The 21811-nt window shown below is 44.7% G+C and overlaps 1 protein-coding gene across 2 annotated transcripts in view; it reads left to right on the forward strand.

Annotated features, from left to right (window-relative positions):
• FSTL5 (follistatin like 5) overlaps window positions 1-21811 on the forward strand; it is a 1179512-nt gene that overhangs the window by 162457 nt on the left and 995244 nt on the right. For both annotated transcript variants that reach the window (XM_075347385.1, XM_075347392.1), the window contains exon 2: window positions 16228-16356. In XM_075347385.1, the coding sequence (XP_075203500.1) occupies window positions 16234-16356 (123 nt within the window). In that variant the 5' untranslated portion in view covers window positions 16228-16233. The remainder of the gene's footprint in view (window positions 1-16227; window positions 16357-21811) is intronic.

Here is a 21811-nt window from a genome sequence, read left to right on the forward strand (position 1 = left end):
TATCACACATGCCGTTGCTTCTCTGGCTAAAAGTCCACTTAGCTGTGTGTGTGTCTGGGATTGGCTGACATGCTGGCCCGCCCCACAAGACGCGCGCGCTTAGGGAAGGAAGACAAGAAAAAAAAAAAAAAAATGGCGATCGCCATTATACAAACAGCAGTGATCTGAAGGCGCTGTTCCCGCACAGTATACACTGAAATGTCATAATAGTGTGATTCACAGAGTGACTTACACTATTACAGCAGAAACCAAGCTAGGATTTAGCTGGTTTTTTGCTGCTAGAACCGTTCTCGAACGTTTCTAGAACTATCGAGCTTTTGCAAAAAAGCTCGAGTTCTAGTTCGATCTAGAACATGCCCCAAAATCACTCGAGCCTAGAACTGGAGAACCACGAACCACGAACCGCGCTCAACTCTAATCAAGAGTCAGTCTCAGCTCATTAGTTTAGAAAACCTTTGAAAAATCAGTTTTCAGATATCTCATGGCACATATAGCTTGGAGTCGGAGAATATGCATAAAAATTAAGATATGACCAAAAGACTCACATGCCTAAAGGGGGCTTTACACACAGTGACATAGCTAGTGATGTCACTCGTGAAAGCACCCACCCCCGTTGTTTGTGCGTCACGGGCAAATCGCTGCCCGTGGTGCACAATATCGCTAGGAGCCGTTACACGTACTTACCTTCTTAGCGACGACGCTGTGGGTGACCCAATAGAAGTGGAGGGGTGGAGAGCAGCCAAATTAACGACACACCCACCTTGTTGCTGGAGGAGGCAGGTAAGCTGTTGTTCGTCGTTCCCGGGGTGTCACACGTAGCAATGTGTGCTGCCTCAGGAACAACGAACAACTTATGTCCACAACGACCAACGAGATTTTGAAAATGAATGACATGTCAAGGATCAATGATTAGGTGAGTATTTTTGATCGTTAACACTCGCTCGTAGCTGTTACACGCAACGACGTCACTAACGATGCCGGATGTGCGTCACAAAATCTGTGACCCCGATGATATATTGTTAGATATGTCGTTGCGTGTAGAGCCCCCTTAAGAGTTGTGCACACAGTGTGGTAGCTGGGCTCTGTAGTGGTCAGCTGTTTAGGGTGCCTGTACCCTAAACAGCTAACCACTACAGAGCCCAGCTACCACACTGTGGTACCACCTACCACATACCAGCTGCAGCAGGGCTCAGGTGCCTGAGCGAACACATAGAAAAAATTGATCACCTATAGTGATGAGCGAGCATGCTTGTAACTACTCGGTACTCGCTCGAGTATCGCTGTACTCGGGCTGCTCGGCGGGGACCGAGTAATCTCTCGATACTCGTGCTGTACTCGTGGTCTTCATTTCTGCATGTTGGCGCTCTTTTGAGAGCCAGCCCTCATGCAGGGATTGGCTGGCAGACCACTGCAATGCCACAGCCCTGTTAGTTGTGGAATTGCAGTGATTGGTCGGCCTGCACAGCGTGACCGAGCCTTTATATCGGCCGGCGCGCTGTGCTCTGCTCACAGCTATCCAGACAGTGAGTGCAGGGAGAGTGTCGCTGATTCAGGGAAAGCTTTGCGGCCCTTTATAGTTAGTTCCGGAGCAGGGCTGCAAACAGTGTGACCAGAAGTCCTTCTCAGGACTATTCTAGTTGTATACAGGCAGGCAGGGAATAGCCAGGTCGGAGTACAGTAGCAGAGTCCTTCTCAGGACTATTGTTGCTATATACAGGCAGGGTATAGCCAGGTCGGAATACAGGCTATTGACCAGAAGAGTCCTTGTCAGGACTATTGTAGCAGTATACAGGCAGGCAGGCAGGCAGGGTAGTGGTGACCGTATACCAGCCTTCATCATATCTGGGGCTGGTGTACACAGTGTAAAACAGTCCAGAGAGTGTCAGACTTCTCAGTAATTGTCGCTCCTAAAAGCCAGTTAGGTTCTTATTGCGTCTGTGCTTGCATTTAAAAACAGCACGTGTGTGGCAGTCGGTGGCAGGGTACAGGTGCGCGTTTTGCACAAACTATTATATAACGCACAAGTCTAGTGTATAATACACGTCAGTCAGCAGTGTCTGATAGTGTCAGACTTCTCAGTAATTGTCGCTCCTAAAAACCAGTTAGGTTCTTATTGCGTCCGTGCTTGCATTTAAAAACAGCACGTGTGTGGCAGTCGGTGGCAGGGTACAGGTGCGCGTTTTGCACAAACTATCATATAACGCACAAGTCTAGTGTATAATACACGTCAGTCAGCAGTGTCTGATAGTGTCAGACTTCTCAGTAATTGTCGCTCCTAAAAACCAGTTAGGTTCTTATTGCGTCCGTGCTTGCATTTAAAAACAGCACGTGTGTGGCAGTCGGTGGCAGGGTACAGGTGCGCGTTTTGCACAAACTATCATATAACGCACAAGTCTAGTGTATAATACACGTCAGTCAGCAGTGTCTGATAGTGTCAGACTTCTCAGTAATTGTCGCTCCTAAAAACCAGTTAGGTTCTTATTGCGTCCGTGCTTGCATTTAAAAACAGCATGTGTGTGGCAGTCGGTGGCAGCGTCAGGCTCCATATTGTCCCTGGATAGAGACGTGCATGATGGCCTGTAAACATGAAGTGCCCATTGTAAGGAAGTGGGTCTATTGTAGTATAGCCCTTAGGCAGGGCAGCCAAAAATTGGGAGGCTCCACATTGTCCCTGGATAGAGACGTGCATGATGGCCTGTAAACATGAAGTGCCCATTGTAAGGAAGTGGGTCTATTGTAGTATAGCCCTTAGGCAGGGCAGCCAAAAATTGGGAGGCTCCACATTGTCCCTGGATAGAGATGTGCATGAGGGCCTCAAAACATTGTTCCCATTGCAAAGGAGCGGGTCTCCTGTCGTTGTAATGCCCATTCAGAAAGAATGGGCGAAAAAATTTACCACTGGGGGTATACCTGAAACAACGGCTTAACTATTGTAACGGTCACCATGATGGCGCATGAGGAGAAGGAGGAGCAGTCCAGCGATTAGCCAAAGTCCAGAAGTGTGTTACCATGGGTGAGTGGAGGTACATGGCAAATTCCCGTTACAAACTTTAAATTCCGCTGTAATTTGCTGTTGGTGTGTGTGGTGAAGTCTGGCCAAATCCAACCCTTGTTCATCTTGATCAGAGTCAGCCTGTCAGCATTTACAGTTGACAGGCGGGTGCGTTTATCTGTAATGATTCCACCTGCGGCACTAAAAACACGCTCTGACAAAACGCTAGCGGCAGGGCAGGCCAGGACTTCCAAGGCGTAGAGAGCCAATTCATGCCACGTGTCCAGCTTGGATACACATTAATTGTAAGGCACAGAGGAATGTCGGAGTACAGTTGTTTGATTTGCAAGGTACTCCTTGAGCATCTGGGCAAACTTAGGATTTCTTGTGGCACTACCCCTCACCTCAGGGGCTGTGGTATGTGAGGGGCTGAGAAAACTGTCCCACATCTTAAAGACTGTTCCCCTACCTCTGGCGGATTGGACTTGTGCCCCTCTCGGCTGTACGCCTTGGTTGTCCACTGATTCCTGACCTATGCCGCTAGCGTTTTGTGAGGGGAATGCTTTGCCTACTTCCGTGACTATGGCCTTCTGGAACTGCTGCATTTTGCCTGACCTCTCTGCCTCGGGAATAAGAGACATAAAGTTCTCCTTTTAGCGTGGGTCTAACAGTGTTACCAACCAGTAATGATTGTCGGCCAAGATGTTCTTAACGCGAGGGTCACGAGACAGGCAGCTTACCATAAAGTCAGCCATGTGTGCCAGACTCTTAACAGCCATCACTTCAGTATCCTGACCAACACGATGATTGAACATGCTGTCCTCCTCCTCCTCCTCCTCATCATCTACCCTGTCCTCTGGCCAGCCACGCTGAACCGAGGATATGACTGCATGTCATATCCTCAATTTGGCCAGAGAGTTGCTCCATGTCTTCATCCTCCTCCTCGTCATAGTCCTCCACTGCACGTTGTGATGAGACGAGGCTGGGCTGTGTGTTATCATCACCCACACCCACTACTGTTTCTTGCTCAAACTCATCGCGCTCCGCCTGCAATGCATCATGGTTGTTTTTTGAGCAGAGACCATTTTAGAAGGCAGAGAAGCGGTATGGTGACGCTAATAATGTCGTCATCGCCGCTCACCATCTTGGTGGAGTCCTCAAAGTTTTGGCGGATGGTGCATAGGTCGGACATCCATCTCCACTCCTCAGGTGTTATGTGTGGAGTTTGACCCATTTCCCGACGGCTTAGGTGATGCAGGTACTCAACAACTGCCCTCTTCTGCTCACATATCCTGACCAACTTGTGCAGAGTTGAATTCCAACGCGTGGGGACATCACACACCAGTCTGTGTGCCGGAAGATGCAAACGGCGTCTTAAGCCGGCAAGGCCGGCTGAAGCAGTAGATGACTTTCGAAAATGTGCAGACAGGCGGCGAACTTTTACCAGCAGATCAGACAGCTCTGAGTATGACTTTAGAAACCGCTGAACCACGAGGTTGAGCACATGGGCCACGCATGGAACATGTGTCAGCTGGCCTCGCCTCAAAGCCGCCACCAGGTTCCGGCCATTGTCACACACGACCTTTCCTGGCTTTAGGTTCAGAGTTGTGAGCCAGTGATCTGCCTGCTGTTTCAGAGCTGTCCACACCTCTTCTGCATTGTGGGGTTTGTCACCTATGCAGATTAGCTTCAGCACTGCCTGTTGCCGCTTCGCCGAGGCAGTGCTGCAGTGCTTCTGTGTCGCCCTGGACAAGCCAGGGGCCACAGAGCACAACACTTAAACACCCCACACTCCCTGCAGGCATATCATAGTCAAAACACAAAATCCTTGTTGCCTTCCCCAGGGGCTGTTGTCCACACCAGGGTGTGGAGCCAGGCGGTTGGTCTCCACCCACCGAGGAGGAGGGAAAACACAGGCAGTGAGAGTTAAGCTAAGGAAGTGGAAGGAGGAAAGTAGTAGAGAGGAGAAAAGTGACAGCAAAGAGCCTGAAGTTGGTCCGGGTGTGTGGCCCGGACAGGACAGCAAGGTTGGCAGGATGTGGTGACCGTCTGCAGTGGAGGCCGATTGGAGTCTGCCATAAGGACCGTGGACGGGTGGTGACCCGGCCGTACCGGACCGGTATACAAAGAGAAGCCAGCACCATTGGCAGAGGACTTTCGGATCCCGGCAAGGCTTGGTGTCGCCGTGAATTTGCCAAATCCGTTAGTGAAGGGAACCTCAGGGTTTCCAAACAGCCAAGTCCAGATAGAAGGCAACCGTACAACCGTGAAGGGGAGACACCGCCACCGCCAAGGGCAACCGTCTCCCAGGGCCAGCGCCTGTGGGCAAAAGGGGCTCCTCCGGCCCATATCCAGGTCGGGGAGCGGGTTACCGTTGGGAAACCATCACTACCAACACTTAACTTAGGTGCAGGGAGAGACAGTCATCACTAACCTGCAGGGAGGAACAACCGCAGCCGTCCGAGTGACCCGTCCATCCAGCCACTTGTTTTACCGTGAACTGTGTCATCATCATTGGGCTGAGTGAGTACCTCCGTGCCGTGCGGCACAGCGCTGCCCCTGCGACCCTGCACCTCATCAGGCCCCGCAACCTGCCTGTCATCCATCTCTACCCCATCACCAGGCCCCGGGACAACCAACCCCCCTACCCACGGAGGGGAGAAATAACAACAAAGCTGCTCCCTGTCACAGGCTCCCGGGATCCCCGTCCAGAGCAGCGGTGGTGTCCACACAATCACCACAACCGTGGGTGGCGTCACGGACAATATCCCCAAAACCCAAACCACCCCTTTTCACTCACGGGCGAGTAGCGCCGCTCGAGTCCCCGGGATCCGGCCATCGCTCGAGCCAACGAGCAGCAGCAGCCGTAGAGCAGCGTCAGCCGGACCCGAGCAGTGGGAGAGCGCACCGTCCCCTCCTCCGCCCGCGACACTTCCAGCTTGGGACTGGTGTGGAGGGTAAAGTGGATGAGGATGCGCAGGAGGAGGAGGAGGCTGAGGAGCATGACATTCCGGAGCTGTAGAGTGTGTGTGAAACCCTGACTGAGGTAGGGCCTGCAAAACTTGGTGTGTGAAGGACGTGTTCCGTCCCTCGCTCAGACTGGGTCCCAGCTTGCACAATATTAACCCAGTGTGACGTCAACGAGATGTAGCGGCCTTGCCCACATGCACTTGTCCACGTGTCTGTGGTTAGGTGGACTTTGGCTGAAACAGCGTTGTTCAGGGCACGTTTGATGTTTTGTGACACACTGGTTATGCAATGCGGGGACGGCACACCGGGAGAAATAGTGGCGGCTGTGGACCGAGTAACGTGGGACAGCTGCCACCATCAGGTCGCGGAATGCTTCTGTTTCAACCAGCCTAAAAGGCAACATTTCCAGCGCAAGCAGTCGCGAAATGTTAGCATTTAGAACTGTGGCATGTGGGGTGTTGGCAGTGTATTTGCGCCTGCGTTCAAAGGTTTGCTGAATGGATAACTGAACGCTGCGCTGGGACAAGGACGTGCTTGATGATGGTGTTCTTTCTGCGTAGGCAACTGCAGGTGCAGGAGTGGAGGAGGCTTGTTCTCAGGCAGCATGGACAGGGGATTGGCTCGCATGCACAACCAGCGAAGACGTAGCAGTGACATCAGCAAGCACTGCTCCTCGACTCTGTTGTACTTCCCACAAAGTCGGGTGCTTGGCTGACATGTGCCTGATCATGCTGGTGGTGGTCAGGCTGCTAGTTTTGGTACCCCTGCTGATGCTGGAATGGCAGGTGTTGCAAATGGCCTTTTTAGAATCATCTGGAGCCAACTTAAAAAACTGCCAGTGTCAGAGTTCCGGGTTTTCCAGTTTTCTTTTGAAAGAGCTTGCCCTTTGTTAACATGGAGTTTTCTGTTCTGTTGCCCTACTTCCTGTCCATCTGTTTAAAAGCCGCCCCCAAAGCTTAGTCCAGTGCCTGAGTATACTGCTTCCTGTGTGCTCCTGCCCTGCTGCTTTTGGTTCCTGATTGTTATGCGGATCCTCTTGGAAAACAACCGACACCGACTCTGGACTTCATCTGGTATCATCTAGCTGTGCCCGGACTCCGTTTGCCGTCTTTGGTCGGCACTTCTGCCCGGTTCCTTCCGTTTAATACCACTCTGGACTCACATCACGTACGGACATTTTTGGACTTACCTATTGCCCTTTTGTGTCCCGGCTGCTGCGCATTTAGGGCTTCTGGGGTGATTGCCAGACAGTCCCTGTATAGGGGTTCGCTCTTGGTGGTCTCCCTGGGGGAGTCCGGTGCGCGGTCCCGGGAATTCCCTTTCGCTTCGTCCCTGGAAGGTATTTCCTGTATTTATGTTCTACTGTGTTTTTGTTCCGTTTATGTACATATTTGCTGGTTGCATATTATAAACGTCTTGCACCAAGAACTCGTCTCTGGTTGTCATTGCCCTAACGCAATCGAAATCCTCAATACATACAATAGTATTACAGCCAGACTCGGGAAGACCTAACATTTGTACAGGCACCTTGTGTCGTGTTGTTCCGGGGAACAGTTGCCTGACGTCTGCCTGGGGCCACCACTCTGCTTCTTACTGCCTGTTGGGATGCTACGCCTCCCTCCCCCTGTGCACTGCTGTCCTCGCTCTGCATATCCTCCTGCCAGGTTGGGTCAGTTACTGGATCATCCACCACGTCGTCTTCCTCTTCCGCACCCTGCTCCTCCTCCTGACTTCCTGACAATTGTGTCTCATCATCGTCCACCCCTTGTTGAGACACGTTGCCAACTTCGTGAGAACGTGGCTGCTCAAATATTTGGGCATCTGTACATACAATCTCGTCATGGCCCACTTCAACAGGAGCTGGCGAGAGGCGAGAATTTGTGAATGGAAACGTGAACGAACAGCTCTTCCGAGTGTCCAAGTGTGGGATCAGTAATGTCCGTGGACGTGTACTCGGCCTGGTGGTAGGAAGGAGGATCAGGTTCTGAAATGTGCGGTGCAGTATCACGGCTACTGACACTTGACCGTGTGGAAGACAGAGTGTTTGTGGTGGTGCCAATCTGACTGGAAGCATTATCCGCTATCCAACTAACAACCTGTTGACACTGGTCTTGGTTCAAGAGCGGTGTACTGCTGCGGTCCCCAAGAATTTGGGACAGGACGTGCGAGCGACTAGATGTGGCCCTTTGTTGTGGCGAAATTAGAGCTTGCACACAACCTCGGTCTCTGCCTGCACCACCATCACGTCCACTTCCTTGTTCGTTGACAACGCCCTTGCGCATTTTGCAATGCTGTGCTGATGTGTATTCACTAGACTTGTGCGTTATATCCAAGTTTTTGCAAAACTCACACAAATGCAGCGGAAAGCTGCCACCAACAGGCACACACGTGCGGTTTTTAAATGCAAGCACGGAGGCACTAAGAACCTAACAGGTCTCTATCCAGGGACAACGTGGAGCCTCCCAATTTTTGGCTGCCCTGCCTAAGGGCTATACTACAATAGACCCACTTCCTTCCAATGGGCACTTCAGGTTTACAGGCCATCATGCACGTCTCTATCCAGGGACAATGTGGAGCCTCCCAATTTTTGGCTGCCCTGCCTAAGGGCTATACTATAATACACCCACTTCCTGACAATGGGCACTTCAGGTTTACAGGCCCTCATGCACGTCTCTATCCAGGGACAATGTGGAGCCTCCCAATTTTTGGCTGCCCTGCCTAAGGGCTATACTACAATAGACCAACTTCCTTACAATGGGCACTTCAGGTTTACAGGCCCTCATGCACGTCTCTATCCAGGGACAACGTGGAGCCTCCCAATTTTTGGCTTCCCTGCCTAAGGGCTATACTACAATAGACCCACTTCCTTCCAATGGGCACTTCAGGTTTACAGACCCTCATGCACGTCTCTATCCAGGGACAACGTGGAGCCTCCCAATTTTTGGCTGCCCTGCCTAAGGGCTATACTACAATAGACCCACTTCCTTCCAATGGGCACTTCAGGTTTACAGGCCATCATGCACGTCTCTATCCAGGGACAATGTGGAGCCTCCCAATTTTTGGCTGCCCTGCCTAAGGGCTATACTATAATACACCCACTTCCTGACAATGGGCACTTCAGGTTTACAGGCCCTCATGCACGTCTCTATCCAGGGACAATGTGGAGCCTCCCAATTTTTGGCTGCCCTGCCTAAGGGCTATACTACAATAGACCCACTTCCTTCCAATGGGCACTTCAGGTTTACAGGCCCTCATGCACGTCTCTATCCAGGGACAACGTGGAGCCTCCCAATTTTTGGCTGCCCGGCCTAAGGGCTATACTACAATAGACCCACTTCCTTCCAATGGGCACTTCAGGTTTACAGGCCCTCATGCACGTCTCTATCCAGGGACAACGTGGAGCCTCCCAATTTTTGGCTGCCCTGCCTAAGGGCTATACTACAATAGACCCACTTCCTTCCAATGGGCACTTCAGGTTTACAGGCCCTCATGCACGTCTCTATCCAGGGACAACGTGGAGCCTCCCAATTTTTGGCTGCCCTGCCTAAGGGCTATACTACAATAGACCCACTTCCTTACAATGGGCACTTCAGGTTTACAGGCCATCATGCACGTCTCTATCCAGGGACAACGTGGAGCCTCCCAATTTTTGGCTGCCCTGGCAAAGGGCTATACTAAAATAGACCCACTTCCTTACAATGGGCACTTCAGGTTTACAGGCCATCATGCACGTCTCTATCCAGGGACAATGTGGAGCCTCCCAATTTTTGGCTGCCCTGCCTAAGGGCTATACTACAATAGACCCACTTCCTTACAATGGGCACTTCAGGTTTACAGGCCCTCATGCACGTCTGTATGCAGGGGCATTGGTGAACCTCACAATTTTGGACTGCCCTGGCAAAGGAAAATACTACAAAGACTCACTTCCTCAAAATGGGCACATTAGACTCAAGAGGCCTTCATGTACGTCTCTTCTCAGGGACATCGGAGTGCCACACAATGTTTTCACGTAAAATCTTTCATGTATTAATCTCAAAAAGTAACATACACCAGCTCTATCTCACTATTGGGTATGTGCCCTTAACATTTCTGCCATGAAAAATCATTTTGGGGTCATTTTGGAAGGTTTTCTGGTGAGTCCGTAAAAATGGCGTGAAACTCGGACAAAATTGTTCACAGCTGTGACTTTTGAGTGATAAATGCTTCAAGGGGTCTTCCCCATGCTGTTGCCATGTCATTTGAGCACTCTTCTGAGACTTTTGTGACATTTTTAGGGTTTCTCCATGCTGCCGGGGGGTCATTTCACAAAAATACTCGGGTCTCCCATAGGATAAAATTGGGCTCGTTGCTCGGCCCAAGTACACGAGTATCTTGGGAGGCTCGGCCCGAGCTTCGAGCACCCGAGCTTTTTAGTACTCGCTCATCACTAATCACTTAGTTAGAGCACCTTTTCATAATGTTAACCTCTTAACGACCGCGGGCCGTAAAATTACATCCTAGCGGTCATAATGTTACTGCCCGCGGTCTGCTGGTGGCAGCATGCCGCGATCAGCACACATCTGAGCTGATTTTCACAGCTGAGATGTGTGCCTGCTAGGCACGAGCAGAATCGTTATCTGCTCGTGCCGTTTAACCCCTTAAATGGCGCTGTCAATATGTGACAGCGCCATTATAAGTGTGATCGCGGTAAACTTTTACTTACCGCCACGCGATCACGTGACTTCCATTAGTTGTCATGGTAGCACAGGGTCATGTGATGACTCCTGTACTACACATGAATTGCTTTAACTTTCGCTGTGCCAGCGGCACAGCAAAAGAGAAAGGGAGCGTATCTGCTGTTTACAGCTGTATAGCTGTGATCAGCAGATAGTGCAGAGTGATCGGATTGCTGATCGCAATAGCCCCCTAGAGGGACTAGTAAAATAAAAAAAAAAGTTAAAAAAAAGTTTTAAAAAATTAAAAAAAAACAAAAAAACCTAAAAGTTCAAATCACCCCCCATTCGCCCCATTGAGAATTAAAGGGTTAAAAAAATAAAAAATATGCACACATTTGGTATCACCGCGTTCAGAAACGCCCGATCTATCAAAATATGAAATCAATTAATCTGATCAGTATACGGCGTAGCGGCAAAAAAATTCCAAACGCCAAAATGACGTTTTTTTGTCGCCACAACTTTTGCGCAAAATGCTATAAGAGGCGATCAAAACATAGCATCTGCACAAAAATGATACCTTTAAAAACGTCAGCTTGAGATGCAAAAAATAAGCTGTCACTGAGCCATATATCCCGAAAAATGAGAACGCTACGGGTCACGAAATATGGCGTAAAACGTGTGCCACTTTTTTCGGTCAAACTTCCGATTTATTTTTAACCCCTTACATAAAAGTAAACCTATACATATTTGGTGTCTACAAACTCGCACTGACCTGAGGCCTCACACCCACACATCAGTTTTACCATATAGTGAACACAGTGAATAAAATATCTCAAAAACAATAGTGCTATCGCACTTTTTTTGCAATTTTTCTGCATTTGGAATTTTTTTGCCGTTTTCCAGTACACTATATGGTAAAACTTATGGTTGCATTTAAAAGTACAGCTCGTTGCGCAAAAAATGAGCCCTCACATGACCATATTGACTGAAAAGTAAAAAAGTTACGTCTCTCAGAAAAAGAATGGCAAAAAAAAAAACGGAAAGCGAAAAATCGGCCGGTCGTGAAGGGGTTAAACACCAAATGTTTATTGTATTTATTTAAATTCCACCATTCCTTATCTGTGAAATGTGGCACCGTAATGATAAATTTGCTCAATTTCTGCGGTACAATTTTTAAAGCGTGATTATATATATATATATATATATATATATATATATACACATGGTCAAATTCAATGAAAGAAAAACCCACAATGGTCACAGAAATAACCTGAATGTGACAAAAGTAATAATAAATACAAAAATATTTTATGAAAATGAACAAATGAAAGTCACATATAGCTTTTCAACCATGCTTCCACGGAATTTAAAATACAATAAAACTCATGAAACAGGCCTGGACAGAAATGATGGTACCCCTGAAAATAATGTGACAAAAGGGACATGTTAAATCAAAGCTTATCCAATAATTAGCATCACAGGTGTGTACAATCTTATAAACAGTCAGTAGGCCTGTATATTGGGCTACAGATACTCACTGTGCTGTTTGGTGACATGGTGTGTACCACACTCAACATAAACCAGAGGAAGTAAAGGAAAGAGTTGTCTCAGGAGATTAGAAAGAAAATTATAAACAAGCATGTTAAAGGTAAAGGTTATAAGACCATCTCCAAGCAGCTTGATGTTCCTGTGACAGTTGCACATATTATTAAAAAATTTAAGATCCTTGGGACTGTAGCCAACCTCCCTGGATGTGGCTGCAGGAGGGAAATGGATGACAAATCAAAGAGATGGATAATACGAATGGTAACAAAAAAGCCCAGAAAAACTTCTAAAGAGATCAAAAGTGAAATTCAAGCTCTAGGAACATCAGTGTCAGATTGAACCATCTGTTGTTGTTTGAGCCAAAGTGGACTTCATGGGAGATGACCAAGGAGGACACCATTGTTGAAAAAAATCATAAAAAAGCCAGACTGGAATTTGCCAAACTACATGTTGGCAAGTCGCAAAGCTTCTGGGTGAATGTACTATGAACAGATGAGACAAAAATTGAACTTTTTGGCAAGGCACATCAGCTCTATGTTCATAGATTCAAAATAGAAGCATATCATGGAAAGAACACTGTCCCTACTTTAAAACATGGAGGAGGCTCTGTTATGTCCTGGGGCTGCTTTGCTGTATCTGGCACAGGGTAACTTGAATCTGTGCAGGGGACAATGAAATCAAGGGATTCTAGAAAGAAATATACTGCCCAATGTCAGAAAGTTTGGTCATGGGTCTTGCAACAGGATAATGACCCAAAACATACTGTTAAAAACACCCAAGAATGGCTAAGAGGAAAACATTGGAATATTCTGAAGTGGCCTTCTACGAGCCCTGACCTAAATCGTATTGAGCATCTTTAGAAAGAGCTGATATATGCCATCTGGAAAAGGCAACCTTCAAACATGAGACAACTGGAGCAATTTGCTCTTGAGGAGGGGGCCAAAATACCTGTTGAGAGGTGCAGAAGTCTCATTGACAATTAGAAGAATCGTTTGACTGCAGTGATTGCTTCATAAGGAATATTAAGTTAAGCGTACCATCATTTTTGTCCAGGCCTATTTCATGAGTTTTATTTTTTTTTTTAATTCTGTGGAAGCATGGTTGAAAAGCAATGTCTGACTTTCATTTGCTCATATTTATAGATTTTTAATTTATTATTACTTTTGTCAGATTCAAGTTATTTCTATGACCATTGTGAGTTTTTCTTTCATTAAACGAGGGGTACCAACAATTTTGACCACGTGTGTTCATAAGTAATTTGTACCCAATGACATCGCCATTTTTAAGTTTTGGAAAATTTTATAAATAGAGCAAAATTGTGGGTGTAAATTCAGTAATAGCCACTGTTTTCTGGTGAAATGCTAGCCAGGCTTAAATTATAAATAGCCTTTTGAAAAGGAGGACTGCAGGTTATTGGAAGTTAAGCAAGAGACATTCTTTGTTTTTGGTGAATGTTTGTGAGTTATTTTTTAAATATTTTTTATTTTATATATGTGCTTTCTTTGAAATCTCAAAAAGTAATATCCTAAATACCCTATGTATCTGTATCAGAAATTGGTTCATAGAACAGGATTAGAACCCTTGATTGCTCACCTTTCTTTTTCTTGAATTCTCAGTGGAACTGCTCCATCCACTTTAGTGTTTCCTTGACTATTAAGCCTCATCTTTGCATGTGAATAATGCACAGTGCTTGACTACTTTGAATCCTCATTAAGTATTTTCATCCTAACCATTAGAACATCTTTCCAACTCTAGAGATGCCACCATTGTAATGCACCTATCTATCAGCTTTCCACAAATTGTAGGGACATGCCTGCAGGGTTCCATATTTCTACTTCTATAATGGACCCATCTATCACATAATGTGTGAAATGGTCATAGAAAAGTAGCTGCATTCAATTTTCTGCTAGTATTACTGGAATCAAAAGGGAAGAAGCCTACTGTACATGAGAAAAGCTATTAGTTTATAGTAGTCCGTGAGATATTGTATTTTACGCCTTTAGCTATACTACAAATTTGAACTTAGGAAGAGTATTCACCATTCCGCTAGATATTTTTATGATGAGAATAATATATGTGATTGGGAATCACGTGTATATATAACAATATCAGATTGAGGAACTGTTCCATAATAATATTTTTTAAAATGTATTTAAAATATAGCCAATGGACTATTACTCTTTTAGACTGAAGTTTTATAGCCTGGCATTCTCTTTGCATTGCCCAAACACATGCAACACTACAGGATGTTCTTGTGGTAAAGGGAACCTGTCAGATGCAATATGCACTCAGGACCACTAGCAGTTATGGGTACATCCCTATAATCTCGGTCTAACCGCCCCAGTATTTACTAGCATACATTAACAGATCTTTAGAAAAAGTATTTCTAAAGATTGTTTATGAGATGCTAATGAGGGCTTTGACTAGTCACAAGGGCAGTAGTTCCCTGGCTAATTGGGCTACTTAGCAATGTTAGCACGCGCTTATGTGCGTCATGGCAGCACAATACAATGTAGTGCATTCTCGCGGATTTGTACTCGTCATCTTTCAGCTTTTTTGACGACCAGTGTATGCTGCCCAGCTTCAAAGAGGCTCACTGCACATGATTGGAAGTCGCTAGCACTTCCAGTCATGCGCACTACTCAGATACCGAGTGTATGTGCCCCGGTTTTAGAGAGGAGTAGTGTGCATGAACAGATGTGCGGATGATTTCCAATCATGGGCAGTAAGTGTTTTTAAAGCCAGGGTGCATACACCTGGCATCAAAGGAGCTCAATTCTAACTGGCAAAAATCCGCACACATGCACGGCACTGTAGCATACTGTCATGATGCTGAGCATTGTAAAGCGGATTATCACACCCACCGGGGCGGGATAACATGCTAAGTGGGCTGACAAGCTAGGAACTAACGCCCCTGCGACTAGTCACAGCCCTCATTAGCATCTCATAAACAATCTTTTGAGATACCTTTTCTAAAGATCTGTTTATGTGCTAGTAAATACTGGAACATTTACTTAGGGATTCTAGATATACACACAGAACGGCTTGTGGTCCTGGGTGCCCAGGGGACCTAACAGGTTTCCTTTCAAGGGATTGTAGCATCTTTTATTTTCAGGAGCACAACATTCCAGCTAGTTGTGACGCTGATGTGATCCTGATTGACATTTAGATCAAGAGCATGGCTAAGCTGCTGGCCAAAACTGTGCACTCTCCCATCCTGCAAGTAAGTGGCAGCTTTGTCCCCACAGCATTGGAGGAGTACAGGGGCACTATTTAATCAGGTGATCCAACCAACTTCAGAGCAGCATTTGGAAGCTCAAATGAGCTCCACCAACCACCACTGATACACTACAGAGGTGACCTAGGGAAGGAGAACTAAAATATACAAAAATAGCTCCATTCTTGAGAACAGAGAGGATTATTAATAAGAAGAAAATGGCAAACTTCCTTGTTTTTACAAACCCTTTTTAATTTAAATCTCACCTACAGTATCCTCACCCATCCCCTGTAGACTGTGATCTCACAAGGGCAGGGTCCTCTCTCCTCCTGTAACTGTCTGTGTCTTGTTTTGTTTATAATTATTGCACTTGTCTCTATTATGTATACCCATTTTCACATGTAAAGTACCATGGAATAAATGGTGCTAAAATAATAATAATAATAATATTTAATGCATTTAGGAAGATGAGACAATACCTTTAAAGTTAAATATGGTGTTGATTATGGTAATTTTAATAAATTCTCTTTCCATAAACTCAACTAATTATGTCAACAGAGGAAGCATTTGCAAAATGGGCACCAGGATGGTAGCATCCCTTACTCTTTAGCTCTTTATTTATTATCCTAACATTTCTGACACTCTTTACCACTTAAGTACAAGATTATGCTCTTATACAGTGTATTTAATCTCTACATATCTACTTAGAAAATTGTATATTTTATGGATGCAATTTGTAGATTGCATCAATTCTTTTGTTATTGGCTGTTTGCAAAGTACTTTATTTTCTTGTTGTTTTTAAATTGTCTGTAAACCTTATTGTTAATGGTCATTTTCTTTCTTATCAGAACAAGATGTCGACTTGGCAAACAACTATTTTTTGCTTGGGGTGTTGTATCCTGCTAGCTCAGGGAAGAGCAACAAAAGAAGAGTTTGGTGTAAAATCCTTTCCACCATACATAAGACTACGGCACAAGGTGAGACATATATTTCTTTACTTTATATACTGTATAGTTATTTTATTTTGTTTGTTCAATTTTCAGAAAGATTAGGATTCTGAATTTAAGTGATAGAGATTAGAGAGCTCCAAAATTTGACTTTAATCATGCCTTGGTCTTTTGTTCCCATTTTGCCTTTCTAATGAGTACATTTTTTTCAATTCTGACCAATGTCAATTTATATATTAATAACTCTGCAATGCTTTATCGGATGCCAGTGATTCTGAAAATGTTTTTCATGACACATTGTATTTCATAATAGTGGTAACTTTTGGTTGATATTATTTGCATTTATTTATTAAATAAGAAAAAAACAATTACAAAACGGTTGCAATATTTGAACTTTTAAATTTTAATGCTCTTAAACTTGATAGTTATATCATACAAAATCATTAATAAATAACATTTTCCGCATGTCTACTTTAATCAGCATCAATTTGAATCATTTTGTTATGAAGTTAGAAAGTTCTATTTTTTCCCAAAAAATTTACAAAATCAAATTTTTTAGGGACCACATCACATTTAAAGTGACTTTCTGAGGCCTATGAGACAAAGAAGGCAAAAAAGTTACACTATTTATTAAAAAAACTGCACCACTCAAAGTGCTAAAAAAACATTAAAAATAATCCCTTTAGATGCTTCACTGAAATTAATCCAATGTGGAAGGAAAAAAAAGAACATTTTACTTTTTTCCAACAAGTGTTGCTTTAGCACCATATTTTTTATTTTCATGAAGGAAATTATCATTCAATTTTTTTGTGCAATTTCTCCTGAGTACGCCAACACCCCATATGTGGTGGAAAATTAATATCTGGGTCGGCAAGGCTCAAAAGGAAGGGAGCAACATTTGACTTTTGGAAAACAACATTGGATGAAATAGTGGACCCCATGTCACATTTGCATAGCCCCTGTGGTGCCTAAGCAATAGAAACTCCCCACAAGTGACCCCATTTTGAAGTCATTAGTGGTGTCGGGAGCACCTTGAACCCAAAGGTGCTTCACAGAATTTTAGCTGTAGAAATGAGAAAATACATTTTTGCCACAAAAATGTTGCTTTTGCTCAAAGGTTTATGTTTTCCCAAGGGTAACAAGAAAATGTACCATTCAGTTTGCTTTGCATTCTCTCCTGAGTACACCAATACCCCATATGTGGTAGAAAACTACTTTTGAGTGCACAGCAGTAGATGGGAATGAGCACCATTTAACTTATGGAGTACAAAATTAGCTGGAATCATTAGTCGTGTTTTCATTTTGGAAACTAGAATCCTCAACTAATTTATCTATAGAGGTGTGGTGACTACCTAAGGCCGTCCTTCAAGATTAGTGGGATGCCATGCCTCAGCAGACAATAACTCAAGTTGTTTTACCCGGTAAATCTGGTATACATCACTCAGTGGGCATCTTTTAATGCAAACAGGCAATTAATCATCCGCCGATTGGTAAAAGTTTACTGATTGGTGGTTGTGTTGTGCCAAGTGTTGGTCCGTATAAACAGACCCCCCCTAGTCTTTGCTCAAACCTATTCTTTACTTGATTGTACACTTGTGAGGGGAAGAAGCACCCTGTTTTTTATGATCCTATCCACTAACTTCTGGATTATAATGTGAAGCAGAACTAGTTCAAAGAGAAGGACACCATAGTTATTTTTTTTCTATTATTTTAAATTTTGCTGTATTTTTATAGTGGTCCCAATGAAGACACTACCACTTTGATATCACAATGACCCATAGCATTTTTTGCAAGGATTATAAACTGTAAAACATAAGTGTGTGATATATAACAGCAAGGGGTCGTTACGATAAACATATATTTTGTTTAATAAAGAAGAAAACATTTAGCAAAAGGATAAATGGGTCACAGTAATATAAAATGCTTAATTCTCTTTATCTTTACTTCATCTGATATGTTGAAAGCAGCTCTAAAGAAAAGAAAAAAATAAATAGGAATCTGTATTTTTTTTAACAGCTAGTCTGGGTAGCATGCTGTGCCATAAAATAGTTGCTTGATTACTCAGCATGATTTTTGTTTTTTTCTTGTGTGTTGTTTGAGAGCTTTGAGAAACACAGATTTAATACATAATAGTGGTCTCTTAGATAGCAGCCAATCTATCAGTAGCTCAGCATACCATATGGCATTCAGTACAAACTATCACATCGCATTCTGACATAATGCATCAAAGTACGGAAAACCTTCTGCAATTCCACAATGACAAATCTAGAGGAAATAATAGAAAACATGCTAAGAACCATGAACTGCAAAACATATTTGTCACGTCTTAAGAAGTTATCATCATGGCAATATTATAAGAGGCTTAAAAACACTTCTGATTGATAAATCCTTGATTGAGAGTTACGTTTATTAAAAGATGAATCCAACATTTTATCAATCTTTAACAGGGCAATAAACACCTGAATGAATGAGCTTTGCACAGCATAAATGTGCTCAGCGTTTAAAGCAAAACATTTTTATTTCCATTGTTGGTCAGAAATACACCTCATGCAGGGAATGTGATGCTGGCAATAATGAAAGTGAATGGGAAATAACAAATGATCAATGTTTAGAAAATGTAACAATCTTGTGTAAAGAACACATGTAAACCATAAATGAAACTATTGTATAATCCATTTAGATGTAAAATTTAAAGGGAACCTGTCAGGTGCACTATGCATCCAGAACCACCCACAGTTCTGGGTGTATATTGCTAATCCCTGCCTAACTGTCCCTGTATATGTAACACTCAGGGATATGGGGTACTCGGTTCCGGGCAGTGTCTCTATTGGGAATGTTACGTGGTGGCCGTTGCCCCGTTCCATGCCCTGGGCCCTTTTTGTAATGGGGAATTTTTACAGGGGATTTGTGAATAAAGTTATTCGTGACGCCACTTGCGGTGATGCGGCTAAGTGTAGGGAGCCGCCGTTGCAAGTTTTACTGGGGCTGATGGAATGTGCAGCTCTGATGACTTGGGCCCTCCGCAAGTAGGGTATTACGCCAGCAGGTGTATGGTGCGGTGGACGTCGGAAGAAGGAGTCCAGACAGGTATTCAGTGCAATTGGTTTAATCACTTTTCAGGTGTTAACTGGTTGCCCGAGGCCGGCTGGTTTCGCCTCCAGGTCCCCGTCGTCCCACTGCCAGTCTGGTTCTCTGGTACCTTCTTCCTCTGCACCTGTCTCTGGTAAATGGGTCCCCGTGGTATGGAACACTGGGGGTCCCCGGTTTGTGGTTTGTTCACCTCTGTCCACCTGACGGTAGCGTGAACCTTGTGGGGATGGAGTCTCTGGTCCTGTCCCCGACTCTATCTTTGCTACTGAGTATTCGGATTCTTTAGGGTCAGCAAGGTCCTTGATGGTCCCCTTTGCTGTGCAGGTGTTAACAGGTCGGCTTGAAGCTCTTTCCTGTCCTAGGGTCCTGTACCTCGTTGGTGTGTAGTTTCGGGAGTACTCCACCGTACTTCACCGGCAACCACCTCTGCTGGGTACCAGGTCACCGTTAACCCGAATAAGGGAATCACTTCAATTCCACCTTTACACCTTAGCTGTCAACTCTGTTCTGACTACTCTCCACAGTCTGCCCCTCTTACCTGGTCAACAAGTGGACTGGAGTGGCTCCACCTCTAGGCGGCCATCCATGGTCCCACCCTAGCTAGGAACCATTGTATGGGGAATTGTTGGGGAAAACTGGGATTACCTGGGTTTTTGTTGGCACTGGGGTTCTGGGCCCCTAAGGGGGTAGGCCCTGCATCTTGGCGGGGATGCAGAACCTTGTAGCACCCTGATGGTCTCACGGGCGCTACATATACACTATTATAGATAAAAAGATTTTTAGAAAAAGTATTTGTAAAGATCCTTTATGATATGCAAATGAGAGCAGGGACTAGTTGCAAGTCCGCCCTCTTAGCACAAGGGAATGCTAACATGTTATTTAATGCCCATTGCCCAGCGTCATCGCTGGTAACGTGCGTACCTGTGTCCATTGTCACCGCCTCAGACACTGGGTTTAAGCTCAGTGTACATGATAAGAAGTCCTGTTAGTTCCTGTCATTTTGTACTGTGAAGCCCGGTGTAAGCCTCCCAGCTTTAGAGAGGTTTAGTGCACATGACCGGAAGTGCCGGGGACTTATGATCATGCGCACTAAGCCAAATCCTGGTGTCATTGGTGGTGACAACATACACAGGTACGCGCATCCATGCCAATAAGCTGGGCATTGAATAGAAAATTAACACACCTCTGTGAATGGGCTAACATGTTAAGAGGGTCGACTAGTCAGGGGGAAATAACACCCTTGCGACTAGTCCCTGCGCTCAGTAGCATATCATAAAGGGTCTTTACAAATGCGTTTTCTAAAGATCTCTTCATGTATGTTATTAAATGATGGGACAGTTAGGCAAGGATTACAAATATGTACCCAGAGCTGTTCATAGTTCTGAGTGCATAGGGGACCTGACAGGCTCCCTATAAGCATAACTTTTTACTATTTTTTTGTGTAAGGGCATCTTTCCATAATGTGTTGCTATGTATTCTGAGAGCAGCATAATGTAGGAGCAGAAAGCCTGATTCCAGTGATGCATTATTTACTGGACTGCTTGAAGTAGTTTAAAATACCTGTTTTATCTACTGTAGATGTATTAATGCTTAAATGCCAAGCTATATATAACCCTGACCTCACCTTTGATTGGCCGCTTCCTCTGAACGCTGTATATTGTCAGCAAGCTGCCAATCAGGGGAAGGGGGAAATTACACTGAATATCTGGCATGAGACACCTCATCTTGCAGTGATAATCTCCTGCTAATAAAACACTGATTGTATTGAAGCTACAGGAAACTGCTGAGCAAGTGATGCAACACTAGAACCAGGTCTCTACCACTACATTATGCTGCTCACAGATTAAATAGCAAAAACCTTTGACAGATTGTCTTTAAGTTGAAATATTACACTTTTTCAGTAAGGCTTTAGACTTTGTGATGTAACAGAAGGTTAATCAGCTGTCAATCTGTACAAGTCGCTACTAAATTATATATAGTCAAATAAATATCAGCAGTAAGAAAGGGGATAATACATAACTTTTAATAGAATTATCATTTAAAAAAATTGCGTAGTGCTGCAATTTATAAAAGGATTTTATGTGCAAACAAATGAAACAACATTCATGTCCAAGAGGACCAACACAGATAGTGTTGGAGCCCTCAGAGGGATGTCCGTCAGTAACATACCATATTCACCAGATGGACATTGAGGGGCTTCAACACCAAATCAGTGTCCAAGATTCATAGACACTGTAAAGTGATGACTGCTATGAGCCGGGTAAGCAGAGCATAAACCTATAATCCCATCTGTTAGTTAGGTTAGGGTCAAAGGAAGATATATTCCAGTGGGAACCAAACCTCCCAAAATGACCCACCAGCATAATATACAGTGTGGGGTTAAAAAATACCCCAA

This window comes from Anomaloglossus baeobatrachus, chromosome 1 (genome assembly GCF_048569485.1).
Source record: "Anomaloglossus baeobatrachus isolate aAnoBae1 chromosome 1, aAnoBae1.hap1, whole genome shotgun sequence".
NCBI lineage: Eukaryota > Metazoa > Chordata > Amphibia > Anura > Aromobatidae > Anomaloglossus > Anomaloglossus baeobatrachus.